Raw genomic sequence first — 13,323 nt, forward strand, 5'->3', positions numbered from 1 at the left:
ATTAGTTTATTACTATACTTCTGATAATACAATAAATAAACTAAATAATTAATAATAACATATAAATAAAAGTATATTAATTAAATAAATAATTAATATAGTATAATATAATAAATCAAGTTAATGTCAATTTTTTTTTTTAAAGTGTTTTATTTAGAGCTCAAGCTTGTTTGCAGTCAGGTGGGGAACACTTTGAAAATCTTATTAATTAATCAAATAATCATAACATTTATTTCCTTGTTATTTAATTATTATTATTATTAAACTACTTTATTTTCATTTTATTTTTAAAAAAAATTGACTTCTTACATTATTTATATCACCTCTAATCAGTTTATGCCTAAGTTAGACTTGATGTTTAGAAAAATTATAAATTGCCAATAATTAAAATCACAAAAGACCTGTAATGTTTAGCTGCGTATAACTCTGCGATTATGAAAGATATGAAAACTAAACTTATAAGGTATTCAAGGTATTATTCTGTAGAATAATACACAACCAAAATAACCCATACTAAATATTGAATTATTTTGAGTAATACGAGATTTATTTTTAAAAATTCCAACTTTTGATAAAAAAATTTAATTTTTTCAATTTAATAATAATAATTTACATAAGTTTGGTTTAATTGCGTATGTTGGTTGAAAGGACAATTAAATAGCTTTAAAACAAAAAAAAAAATTATGTTAAAATGTTGAAAATTTTCGGAGAAACATAAAAAAATCCGTGGTAGTTTTTGTTTGGTTTAAAAAAACTTAAATTGCTCATAACTCAAAAAAAAAAAAGAGTTAGACCCCCACTTTAAAGGTTATTTCTTCGTCATTTTAGGTATACTTTCATATGACGGCGGCCGGTCACTTCGCCCCGGGACACATTGTATATTAGTATATGACCAATTTCTGTTTCTAAAAATTCTCAAAATTCTTAACATGACAAACTGTAGTTGAAATTTTGGACATTTAATAATTTATGGCGTCCAGTTAAAAGGTATATAACTGTAGACTGGACAGGAACCAGAAAATCTGGACTGTCAAGGCGAAAACTGGACGGTTGGCAACCATAGCTATAAAAAGTTTAATGACTTGTCGAGTATTTTTTGGGAAACAACGAGTCATACTTTATCTTATTTAAAAGAGAAAAACTTGAATATAATATTATTACTACATGAAAATATGTATACTTACAAGTGGGAGAGATGCTATGTCAAAACGATAGATAACCATAAAAACCTTAAAACTATCAACAAATTGTATGATATAAACAGTAAACACTTATTTGTATGTTGACAAGTATAAAAATAATTAATAAAGACATTAAGTTTTCATAATCGGAGTGCCATATAGGTGCACTAGAGACTACACATTTCGAGAAATGATGATTTATACTTGCGACTTCACTCACATTTTCTAAACTTTAATTAATAGGCAGTAGAATTAATAAAAATGTATTCATTACCTATATATTATATTCGACTATATTAATACATTAAAATGTTTTTAAAAATAATAATCTGAACCACATATTATGTTGCTGCTTCACGGGTAATTATTCTATTTGTCTACAAACTGTGGCCCGCAACAGAATAGTCAATAGGTAGATGATATTTCATTAAGATTAAACATTTATACATTGCACATAATATGATTATGTGATGGTCAAATTAATGGTCAAAGGGAAATTTAAAATGAGGAGGCGCCGGCAAATCTGATAACAATGATAACAATCCGTCTCCAGGATTTGATATACGTACGGAATTAAAATATACATCCGTCTGTGATCGATGGTAATCCGTCAAAAAGTCCAAGCATATTGTTATTGTCAGACAAATAATTTTACGTCAACTTTTATTAAAGGGAAAAATGGGAATTTGAAGCTTATTTCATTAAAATACGGGGAATTTTACTCAATTTAAAATAATAAAAAAAAATTATAAAAATATATTATATAAATTAATTATAAAAATTATATATAAATATAATTTAAAATTAAATTATGTTAAGTTTAATATTGCGAATTTTTAGTGCAACCGTGATAACGCGTAAATTATTAGTGATAGGTATATGCCGTCCTATAAAAACGTAAATCGAAAAAAAAAAAAGATCATATCAGTATTATTATACATCAATAATACATCAATATACAGCGCTGATTTTATGTATTTTCATATTTATTCTGGTTGATCGTATGATATTGATAAATAAATAAAAGATATATTTTCATGACATACTGATTTAAAAAATGACTTTTTTAATGCATATTTCAATGTTTTTTTGTTGCTTTTTTAGACATTTTTTAAATGTGTACTTTGTCCATTATAATATAAGAAAAAATATGATATATTTATAGTTTCGATTAATAACAAAATTAATTAATAGGTATACTTGTAGGACTAAACTGTTTTCCTTATAAGACTTATAGATCAATTATCGAGGAAATAAAATACATAAACTAAAATAAGAAAATATCGGTTAAGATTATGTGATCGAGCATTGACCTTATTTCACTATTCTTAAAAAAATATAAATATTTACTATCTACACTCTAAAGTAATTTATATTTATTATAATAATATTTGTCATGGCAGTTTTAGTTTATGAGATATTACAATATTATACCATCTACCTATATAAAATATGAAGCTATAATTGCTTAAAATTGTCCTATATCCCTCCGCCACTGAATACTACTATATAGGCTAGTGACGTATATAAAATTAATTATTAATTATATTTACGAACTTTTTGACTGACAATAAAAATGTGTTCGGACTTTTTGTCCAACAATAAAAAAATGAATCCGGACTTATTGTTCAACTTTTTTTAAAATAGACTTTTTATCCGGGATTCGTAGTCGACAGTTAAAATAAGTACCTAATGATAATAATTAATAATATTTTATCATATCATTAAGTAAAAAAAGTTTTTTTGTTTATATTGTAGTAAAAACTTGTTTACACAAACATTAAACACTAATACAAAATATAAAAATAATAATTAATCGATTAAAAATATATATATAATATGGAACACTATAATACAATTAATTGTACAAAAATACTTATGTTATAATATCTATTACCTATTCTATTCATCATTACTTATGTTTTTAAAATGACATGTTATCATCACTACAATCACTTGATGAATTGCTTGTATCGACATTAAATATACAAGAATTCTCATCATCCATGAAATCGTCAACTATGTTATCTACTTCCCAGAATTTAGCTTCTTCGTTAATTGTGTAATCCTCGGCATTTCGCCAATCTTCCGTCGTAACCGATTTAATACCTTCAAACATCAACTGTTTCGCATCGTCCAATTTGAAAGTGGTATTTTTATTTTTTACATATCCTTTAACTATGGACCATGCTAGTTCAATTGGATTCAATTCGAAGTGGTATGGCGGTATTCGTAAAACAAATTTATTTTCTGCCTTGGCCAACTCGTCTACAACATATTTATCGTAAGGTAGTTTATGTTTTCTTACTAGATCCATTAGCTCTGCTTTAACAAATGAATTATCAACTTGAATATTTTTCTCTTGAAGCCATTTTATAATATTCTCCTTTTTCCACGATGGTACTGGAATTTGTTCAACCTTCGTGTTGTGGTAAAAAGCATTATCCATTATAATGATTGCATTATCGTCTAATAAAGGCAAAATATTTTTAAACCATTCTAAAAATTTGTCACCGTCCATTTCTTTATGGTAGTCACTGCAATTGGTCTTAAATTCGAAACACTGTAGACCACCTTTTAGAAATCCTTCTCGTGAACCAATGTGTAAAATAATAATATAATCTTTGTTTTTGCCAGTTGTGTTGCTTGCACCTGTTTTTATTTTTTTTTGGAATGAATCGCCATTTGATTTTATTGTATTGTCAACCCATAACTTTTGAGAACACCATGTTTCGCCCAAATAATATAATGTTCGTCCTTCTTCTCGGAATTTTTTTATACTTCGTAAATAATTTCGACGCCATATAATTAAATCGTCTCCCTCAGATAAAACACTGTTTCGTTTTCTTTTTGTATATACGTAATTTAAATCTTTAAGAAGATTGTACATGGTTGTCCGTTTCAATGTCGGTAAACTGTTGTCGTTAGAAGCAGAATTTACAATTTTATCCAACGTTGGTGGATCACGATTTAACCAAAATGAATGCACTTTTTGACGAATGCCATTTTTATAATAACCATTTATCACTTCGACAATTTTCGGTCTGGCTCTCTTCATAGTTGGAGAAGAAATGGGTTTATTTGAATTATATTCTGAAATAATTTTTTCAATACTATTTTTTCCTATTCCAGTTTCATCCATTAATTCTTTTATTAACTGTCTGTATAATATGTCAGGTTCATTTGCCTTCTTTCTTTTATAAATATTTATAACTAATCTTTTTTTTTTACTTCGAATTACCTATATAAAATAAAAGAATATTGTTTTACATACGAACAATAAATGTTATAAAAGATATAATAATATGTACAGATAAGTTTACAAATTGGTTAACTCTCGATAATAAATATTAAAAAAGGATTAATTCTTACCTCGCCTCTTTTATTTTTTTTGACAGGTATAACTGGTAATTCTTTATCACACATTTTAAAAAATTATTTAATAAAATACAGATCATAAAATATTATTAACACAATAACTTATTATTAAAAAATCTGTTGAACAATCGAGAAAAACTAACGGTTATAATTTAAAAACGATCATCAGTAATATATAATGTTAAATTGTTAAGTGCGGAATGATGTAAATAATATATTGTAATCTGTCAAATACTAAACAGTTAACACAATTTAATCAATTTATGAACCGCGGCTAACAAGTATCAACATCACTATCACGATCACTATCTACGTGGAGCAGTTCGTTTTTTACCGCTTGGATCGCCACTTAGAAACACACTACAGTGTTACCGCGCACAAGAATATGTCAATTTCTTTTTACATATTACGGGTCTCCGGGCTTCTTTTTTTATGTACTTATCATAGACCTTTTACGTTTATTCTTTGCTCTTAGTGCTTTTACCAAGGTAAAAGCTATAAGGTATACCTAGTGTAAAGTCTACGATACTTCAAGAGGTATCCACACACTCTCAGGCACTTGACGGTGGCGGTAAAATTGTGTCCGGACTCACTTTAACCATCACCACTGTTGTGTGTAGAGACATTAATAATAGTATATACTTATCCACTTTTATCGATTATCCAAAATTTTGGATTGTATTAGAACTTATGCGTCATGACGATCTGGGCGATCTGAGCAATGAGCATAGACTTATATTATCGCAGGAGACTTAAGTACAATTTAGGGTATTAAATGTACCTACCCCTCATCTACATTTTTTATTGTTCAAAATTATGTACAAATATTTAAAATATTATTTGATATTGACATAATATATAATACTTAAAAATATTTGTTATATGTTGAGTCTTTTGATATTTCGTTTAATACTCTGAACTCCTCAATTACATCATCAAAATTGATTGAAGTCGCAAGGGCTTATTCCTCGAAAATCATTAGCATGCAATCTAATCTCTCTAGTTTCTTTCAATAATATTTTTCAATACTTAGTATGGATAAATTACTGAAACAATCTTGATCTATTGTAGATCACAAGTAGATATTCACTATGAATTCACCTCGTTGCAGAAAATGCTCGCTCAGGTGTCACCGAGAAATTGGCAATATATTAGCAACTTGAACCATCATGACCATCTTGTACTAGTTTGGAAAAACTGTTTTGGCTAAATATTCCTGTATGAGGTCAAAATGTACGGTTTCTTCATTATTATAGAATTAATTTTTAAAGACAGCCATTTCATTTTTAGATCAATTTAAGATAGCTGAGTTAGGTCAAAAATATTTTTTATTAAGCTGATACAAACGAAATGATTATTTTAAATTAAATTCAAAAATGTATAAAATATATATTTTTTTTTTGAGGAGGGGAGTGATAAGCCCTCGAGGTCCCTCTAGTTACGATTATGTATACAACTCCTCATTTTGATTTTTACAATATTTAATTTTGAAAATCACCGCTCACAGGAGCAACTGATACCGATATACCTATTGCAAGTTATAACCCCAAAATGGGTTAGTAGGTAGGTACTTACTTTGATGACTGTTACACCGAATTTATGAAATCAGCATCATAAATTTGGCGTAGCCGCGTAGGTAACATATATTAATATGTGGTTTGGTTTAGTTCAATCATATGCAGTAGCGGCTCGTGAGTTAATATTCTGGGGAGACTTAAAATTATTTAACATAAACTACGTACAAAAACGAACAAGAAAAACCCTGTTATTGAAAATCTAATAATATTATAGTATTACATATTTAGTTAATATTTTTAAGTTTAATTTGATTTTTTTGTTCGTAAGTTAAAGTATTAAAACCACTAGTTAATAATATGTCTATTATATTGTCTTTTTGCATTTTTAAAATAATTAGAAATATAACAAATATCAAATAGAAGATAGTATAAAACCCTGTAGTAAACGTGTTATAGTTATTAAATCATAAAAATGCATTAAATTATGACAGCGACTAAGAACGGCGCGCGGTACGGCAATTATTGTCGTGAACGGTGAACGTGAACCCAGTCTCAATAGAGTCTATAATACGCAGCTTATTCTCCCTGCCCCCTCCGGCCCTCCATCAAACCGGCCGTACCATTTTACATGTTATGATTGAAACTGTCGGGCGGCAGTTTCACTGTAACGGCGTCATCGATAAAACTAAAATTGCATTTCTATTAAAATAACTATTTAAAGGTTTTAGACTTGGTTGCTTTCAATTTATAATAATAAACAAAGAAAACGATATAAATTATATAATATTATATTTTCAATTCGAATAAAAATATTTTTATGCATTATTATTTTAATTAATTATTATTTACAAGTAACTGGGTTTTTTTAAGGGGGAGACTCAGTCTCAAAGTCTCCCCTGATGAGCCGCCCCTGATCATATGTCCAACCGAGCCAATGATATGTAAAGTTTTTTGACTGAATCTGGTATAAAGACCATTTTTATTTTTAATGATATCTAAAACTATATTAAATTCATGATAGGTATGTCATTTTATTTTTTGTTAGAGCTGAAATATTGGTTTCTATAAAATTGTCAATTTTACAGGATACTTTTCTTTTATTTAACAAATGGAGTTTCAATGGGTTACCTATAAATTGCCCACGTAAGTTGAGATAATTTTTAAAAAAAATGAAATTTTGCTCAAAATAATAAGTTTATTACTAATATTAGTGGATTTCTATTAGTTAATATTTTATTATTTAAAATAATATTAATAATAATAATAAATAATTATTATTAATTATTATAATATTTATAATAATATTTTTTTTATTATTTTATTTTTTTTTTATATATTTTTTTTTATTTTTTTTTCTACTAGTAAATATTTTATTAGTTCTTTATACTTTCAATTTAAGAATCTTGACACGACTTTTATAGAATGTACATCACACTCCGTGGACCCCGTAGATGTGCCTATGAATTCACTGGATTCAGGGCTTAGGCTACCCTCTCTAGTCTCTCCCCACCATTAACTTTAAGTCAGATTTGATTAACCTATCAGTTTTTCTCTTGTTCTCAAAATGGTTTGATAGTTCAACACTATTGATTTTAGATTTTTAATTTAAGCCTTATAGGTACTTGCTACTTACACAAGATCCGAATAGCACTTGAACCGAAAAATACCTACTAGCACCGAATTCAATTCGACAGAGTAAACTGCCCATTTGTCCATCTATAAATCGGTTTTCACTACAGATGAATAATGATAATTAAACACTCAAACACAGTTTTGAATAGGTATTACCCTATTTACGTGTAAAAAATACCAGACGAGATTATTTAGGAGTGCTCAGCGTACTCTGCAATTCTACTTACAGTCGAGGTTAGTTTAAAGGGTACGTGTCTCACTTGCACGTAAACCGATTACACTGATGATGTACCCAGATAGCCCAGTGCCCAGATATAAAGCATAGATTTTCACTGGAGATGACTAGACCAGCGTTTCCCAAACTTTTTCTCTGCCGGATCCTTTAGAGTTAGTAAAAATGATTACGGATCCCCTTAATAAAAATAAAATTTTCGTTTTTATACATACTACATACTACATAGTATAAAGTATTCTCAATTTACGTTCGTGGACCCCCTTCGGTACCATGAGTACCATGAGCGTAAGTAGAAAATATTTCGGTTTTGGTCTAGATATACATTAAGTTTAATTCACAATATTTATCATAAAATTGTTTTATCTTAAATTTCGGGGGGTGTTTGAACACCCAAAACACCTCCCTTAACTACGCCCATGTTCGGTACACGTGCGAAAACCTAGGGGTCCGCGAACCACAGTTTGGGAAACGCCCAACTAGACACTCAAACATGGTTTTCCACCTTACGTATTTACTTAAAAAAAAAAATAATAAATAGCAGATAAGCGCTATAAGAGACATAAGCTGTCTAGGTTTAATTTATTATATCGATCATTGACGATTATAGATACCTACCTATTCAAATTATAATAAGTTTTCGACAACTTATTTTATACATTCAAAAGGTTTATAAATTGTTGCAACTTACTAGAATTATCTTTTCACACTAGTAAAACATACATTCTCATCAAAACACAAGCTGTTTGTCAAACATTTAAATTCTGATGAGTGTCGAATGACGACACACAATATTAAAATAACTAAACTATTTAAAATAATGAAATTTTGTTTTAAGAACATATTATTGTTATTATTTGAAACGAGTTTAAGCGCCATCTATACGTATTATTATAGTTATTATACCAATAATAATATTCCAGTCCGTGATTTATATTATCACAGAACATACATTATACTATTATAGGTTTGTTCTTTGATTATAGTATTATACAGTAATAGTACGATAATAGAAATATATTATATAAACATCATAATTATATAGGTTCATGTCTACGAGTACGATGTCCATATGATATTGTAGATAGTGAGTTGTTTTAAATGTTCCTATTATCTGCTTAACTTTTATTTGATCTTCATTCTACCGATTTTTCGACTTCTCTGCTGATATCAGGTATTTTGAAAACTAAATTCAGAAATTTTTATTTCAAAATTTTATAATTTTATGTTTATTCATCAGCCAATAAACGTATACGCTTAATTACATTACATAAAAGTTAAAGCATTTTTTTTTTGTGCTAGATACCAATAATTTCGTGAAAAATGTCTGCCAAAATTGTTCAAAATATGTTGAAAAGGTAATGTATTAAAGTAAATCCTTAAGAAGTTTGTGTAATAAGTATCTAGAAATACCTCTGAAAATCGGTAACAATTACGAATATTTCATATTGTTTCATATCCTACAATGTTAAAACAAAAAAAATATTTCATTATGATTTCAAGAATGATCACCTATATAAAAAAAGATAATTTTGTATTTTTTTTTTATAATAAAAATGGTTTAAAATTTTTCCAGTGTACCATTCAGTCGTCTGTGTATGTCCCAAATCAGAACAAAAGCAACGTTACCTACTCTTGCATTTGAATATAAAGACTTGGAACCAATCATATCACGTGATATTATGGAAATTCACCATCAAAAACATCATAATACTTATGTAGTAAACTACAATAATACACTTGATAAATTACAGACTGCTGTTACAAAAGGTTGTTTATATTTCTACTACATGATTTAATTAGTAAATTATTAAAATCTTTGTTTCTCTTTTAGACGATACAGCAACAATCATAAGCTTGGCACCTGCACTTAGGTTCAATGGCGGTGGTCATATTAATCATTCTATTTTCTGGGATGTACTTACACCTCATTCGACTAAACCTTCTGGTAAAATATTTATTATTATTTTTATTTTTTGATGTTATTTTAAATTATAAGAATTATACGAGCTTGTTTAATTATCATATCAAGTGCATATATTTAATTGTGTTCAATGAAAGTTCAATTATTATACAGCAATTAATTTTACTGTAAACTGAACACATTTTGATATTTAGTAGATTTTTATTTACTAAAAAATGAACATCAAATTGACAGTCTTTTTTAATTACTTATAAAGTATCATTTAAGCCAAGCATAGATCAATTTTTTTTAATTATACTAAATATTATCATTATATTAAAAGATTACTTTTATAATTTTTTTTACTTTGGTGCTTTATAAGCTTAGCAACTTAGCTATGCTATATTATGCTAGGTAAATAACATCCAAATAATAAAAAAATTATTTAAAAAATAAAAAATGTCCATTTAATTACTTTTGCAATATATAAGATGTCCTGTGAGGATTTACCCATTGTGAAATCACCTTAAACAATGGATATATCATAATTGTATTTTTTTCATAAGGCTCACAGAGATAAGGACTTCTAATATTTTGTATTTGAATTTAATTTAATGTTTTGGTAAAAAATGTTGAAAAAATTTTTTATTTAATTATTTTTAAATTAATTGAAAATAGGCATTTGTAGGGTTTATTTTTCTGAACATTTTGACGTTCCAACATTTTATTTTATTTAAGATCGTTATTTTTAATGGTTTTTTAAGTACACTGAAATCATTGCTGGCTACACAAGTCCATAAGCCAAAAATTTGATATCACTGGTACTATAGTATTCATAAATAAAATTCATAATTTTTCTTAAAACTAGAAAAAATATTAAAAATCTTGAAACTAATGAAAATAATATTTTGAAATGTCAAAATTTTCAGAAAAATAAACTTTACGAAATGGCTATTTTCAATTGTTTTGAAAATAATCCAAATTAAATTTAATTAAAATATGAAACACTTGATGTCCTTGTCTCTATGAGTCTATAACAAAAAAAAAAAATAAATAAATAAATAGAATAGAATTTTGATATTTCCATTATTTCAGGAGGTATTGCAATGGGTAAATCCTCACAGGACATTGTATGAATTTTAAATAATAATTTTATCATAAAATTATCTTTGTTTATAGAAATAGGAATATAAGTACATGTATAAATTAATTTGAAATCAAATCTAACAATCTAACTTAATCAAAGTCTATTCAATGTTTTATAAATATATATATAAATATTATTTGTTGATATATTATTGACATTTCAGTAATTCAGTTTAATTTTTAACTTTTATTCCAATAATATAATAAATTACATTTTGAACATTTTACTTAACATACACAACTTTTTTTACATACAATAAATTTAATGACTTAAGTTTGAACTTATAATCTTATGGTAAATAATATTTGAACTATATAGAAACATGTTTCCATTTTAATCTTAATATATCTAATAATATAATAATATAATATTATTATTCAGTTTATATTTTGTTATAGTTTTATAAGTATAAAAAATATTTATTTTATTTAGATAATTTGAATAAGGCTTTAATCGAAAACTTTGGTTCATGTGACGAATTTAAGAAACAACTAGCTACAGCTTCTATTGCTGTTCAAGGTTCAGGATGGGGTTGGCTTGGGTTTAATCCTCAAACCAAGAAGTTGTCAGTTGTAAGTTGTGCTAACCAAGATCCACTGTTCCCCACTACTGGTAAGATTATATGATTGTTAAGTACTGGTTTGTTATTGTTTGAAAATGGCATTGCATTGGTTTGTTATCGTCCATCAACATTTGAAACTTTTATTGTTCTAATTGATAGTAGGATTAATGATTTCAATAGTTTTGGTTATGGTTTTATTGGTGACTCTTCTATTGTAATATATTTTTTACATAAATCTATAAAACATTGACTTATATACAGAATAATAACTAATTATTTTAATTAAATATTTAAAAAAAAAAAATAATTTTGTGTAGTAAAAACTAACAAAAAACATTAAAACCAAGCTCTATACAAATCGGCGTTAAAAAAAAAAAAAAAATTAAATTTGATTTTTAGTGATTTATGATTGTTATGAATGTTCTCTCTGATATGGTCTATTCATAACTATGTTTTCTGATTAATATTTCCATACTAACTATGAAATCTTAACTAAATCTATGAACAATGACGAACATAAAAATGTATTGAAAAATTGTCAAGTTGGTTATAACAAGAAATTTTGTGTTCAATTTATATTTTATTAATTTGAATTTTGATTTTTATGATACTTAGTAATAATATATTTTTTTCAAAGAACCATAAAATTATTAGATGAGTTTTTGATAGTGGGACGAAAAAAAAACCAGAGTGAGGCAAAATAATTACAAACCAGTGCCCAGTACTTATTTTACGATTATAGTTATGTTTAAATTGTCAAGTTTTTATATTTTATTTAAATATTTTTTTATGATTAGGATTGATTCCTTTGTTTGGAATCGATGTTTGGGAACATGCTTACTACTTGCAATATAAAAATGTACGTGCTGATTATGTCAATGCAATTTTTGAAGTTATAAATTGGGATGCTGTATCTAAACGTTTTGCTGAAGCTTCTGCCTAATTTTTCACAATTTTTATTATTTATTTAAATTTTATAGTTCTTATTGAGTATATTATATTATTTAAACAATTAAATATGTAATTTTTATGTATTCATGTAAACACTGTTTAGTTTCAATTAAAATATATTAATGATAATTGAATTTTATTTTATTTCTTAACAAAAAAGTAAGAAATATAATTTTTTTTTAGTAAATCATTTAAATCATTAAAAAATAAAATAAAATAAAGTAAGTTAAAAATATAAAAACTAGCTTTTAATATTATATTACTCGTATATGTTATGTTCTATTGTTTATTAAAATAATTCTATTACTATTTTGATGACTCAATTACTTCATTTTGTATAATAAAAATAGTAAAAACAAAAAAGTATCAACATTAAATGCAGATACATCAGTACATTTTTATGTCTGGTTATACCAATTGGTTGTTATAACAACCAATTATTATAAGCATTCATTGTCTCAACTGCTAATATTCTCGGTGTTGCAAAAATTAACAGAATGACCTCCAGCCTTAAGACATATACAAGTCAAAAAGAATAAATTGGATGAAAGCATAATGTAATATGATGTAATATGAAAAATGAATACTATAAAATAGGGATGGGCAACTGGTGGCCTGCGAGCTTTTTTCATCTGGCCCGTTCTACATTTCTAAATTATATCATACAATTTTAAAGTTTATCGTCTATACTCCATATTCTATAATCTATATGTGTACTTAATGTGTAGTCTATCTTATTAATTTAATAATTGTTATCTGATATTGAAAATTGTTAAATGGCTAAATGTCATAATGTCATATAAATATATAATAGTATATA

The 13,323-nt window shown here is 26.5% G+C and overlaps 2 protein-coding genes across 3 annotated transcripts; one reads left to right on the forward strand and one right to left on the reverse strand.

Moving 5' to 3' along the window:
* Positions 1-2,905: 2,905 nt before the first annotated feature.
* On the reverse strand, positions 2,906-4,843 carry LOC114125783 (uncharacterized). The gene is made up of 2 exons (XM_027989555.2): positions 4,554-4,843; positions 2,906-4,422 (listed from the first exon to the last, which is right to left on the reverse strand). Exons 1-2 carry the CDS (start codon positions 4,605-4,607, stop codon positions 3,106-3,108), a joined length of 1,371 nt encoding a protein of 456 aa, XP_027845356.1. The 5' UTR covers positions 4,608-4,843; the 3' UTR covers positions 2,906-3,105.
* Positions 4,844-8,945: 4,102 nt separating this feature from the next.
* Positions 8,946-12,632, forward strand: LOC114125784 (superoxide dismutase [Mn], mitochondrial). 2 transcript variants are annotated; one of them, XM_027989556.2, is made up of 6 exons: positions 8,946-9,114; positions 9,243-9,298; positions 9,517-9,710; positions 9,775-9,888; positions 11,423-11,602; positions 12,350-12,632. In XM_027989556.2, exons 2-6 carry the CDS (start codon positions 9,264-9,266, stop codon positions 12,493-12,495), a joined length of 669 nt encoding a protein of 222 aa, XP_027845357.1. In that variant the 5' UTR covers positions 8,946-9,114; positions 9,243-9,263; the 3' UTR covers positions 12,496-12,632. The 2 variants fall into 2 exon arrangements, with proteins under 2 accessions (XP_027845357.1, XP_050057188.1); XM_050201231.1 differs by lacking the exon at positions 8,946-9,114 and having other exon boundaries at positions 9,121-9,298.
* The last annotated feature ends 691 nt before the right edge of the window (positions 12,633-13,323 follow it).

The sequence above is a fragment of the Aphis gossypii genome, chromosome 2 (assembly GCF_020184175.1).
Source record: "Aphis gossypii isolate Hap1 chromosome 2, ASM2018417v2, whole genome shotgun sequence".
Lineage (NCBI taxonomy): Eukaryota > Metazoa > Arthropoda > Insecta > Hemiptera > Aphididae > Aphis > Aphis gossypii.